The sequence below is a fragment of the Octopus bimaculoides genome, unplaced genomic scaffold (genome assembly GCF_001194135.2).
Source record: "Octopus bimaculoides isolate UCB-OBI-ISO-001 unplaced genomic scaffold, ASM119413v2 Scaffold_79838, whole genome shotgun sequence".
Taxonomy (NCBI): Eukaryota; Metazoa; Mollusca; class Cephalopoda; order Octopoda; family Octopodidae; genus Octopus; species Octopus bimaculoides.
The window spans coordinates 1-580 of record NW_026413648.1 but is presented as its reverse complement, the minus strand read 5'-3'; the positions used below and the strand labels follow the sequence as shown (position 1 = coordinate 580).

General features: G+C 39.7%; 1 protein-coding gene across 1 annotated transcript; it reads right to left on the bottom strand.

The window, feature by feature from the left end:
• Positions 1-4: 4 nt before the first annotated feature.
• Positions 5-577, bottom strand: LOC106867077 (zinc finger protein 383; the record flags this gene model as incomplete). Its single annotated transcript, XM_014927419.1, has 1 exon — positions 5-577. A coding segment is annotated over one exon (573 nt), but the record flags the coding sequence as incomplete, so codon positions are not given.
• Between the last annotated feature and the right edge of the window lie 3 nt (positions 578-580).

The following is a 580-nucleotide window of genomic DNA, read 5'->3' as shown; positions in this document are numbered from 1 at the left end:
ACGACTTACCACAGAAATCACAGTGATGTGGTTTCTCTTGTGTACGAATGCTCGTCTCTCCTGAATGAATACGTTTGATGTGTACATTTAAGTAACTTGTTTGAGAAAACGATTTCCCACAGACCCGACAACGATATGGTCTCTCACCAGTGTGGACACGTTTGTGATTGGTTAAGTGACAACTTTCAGAAAAAGCTTTATCACAGATTCCACAGTGATAAGGCTTCTCTCCCGTATGAATACGTTCGTGAGAAGTTAAGTGAGCTCTTTGAAAGAATGATTTCCCACAGATATCACACTGATATGGCTTCTCTCCTGTATGAATGCGTTTGTGTTTAGTTAAGGTGCTGCCTACAGAGAATGATTTATCACAGATATCACACTGATATGGTTTATCTCCTGTATGAATTCGTTTGTGACTAATTAGTATACTTCTTGCAGCGAATGATTTACCACAGGCATCACAATGAAATGGTTTTTCTCCCGTATGAATACGTATGTGGGTAGTTAAGTAAGTTTGGGCAGAAAACGATTTTCCACAGACATCACAGCGATATGGTTTTTCCCCTGTATGAATACG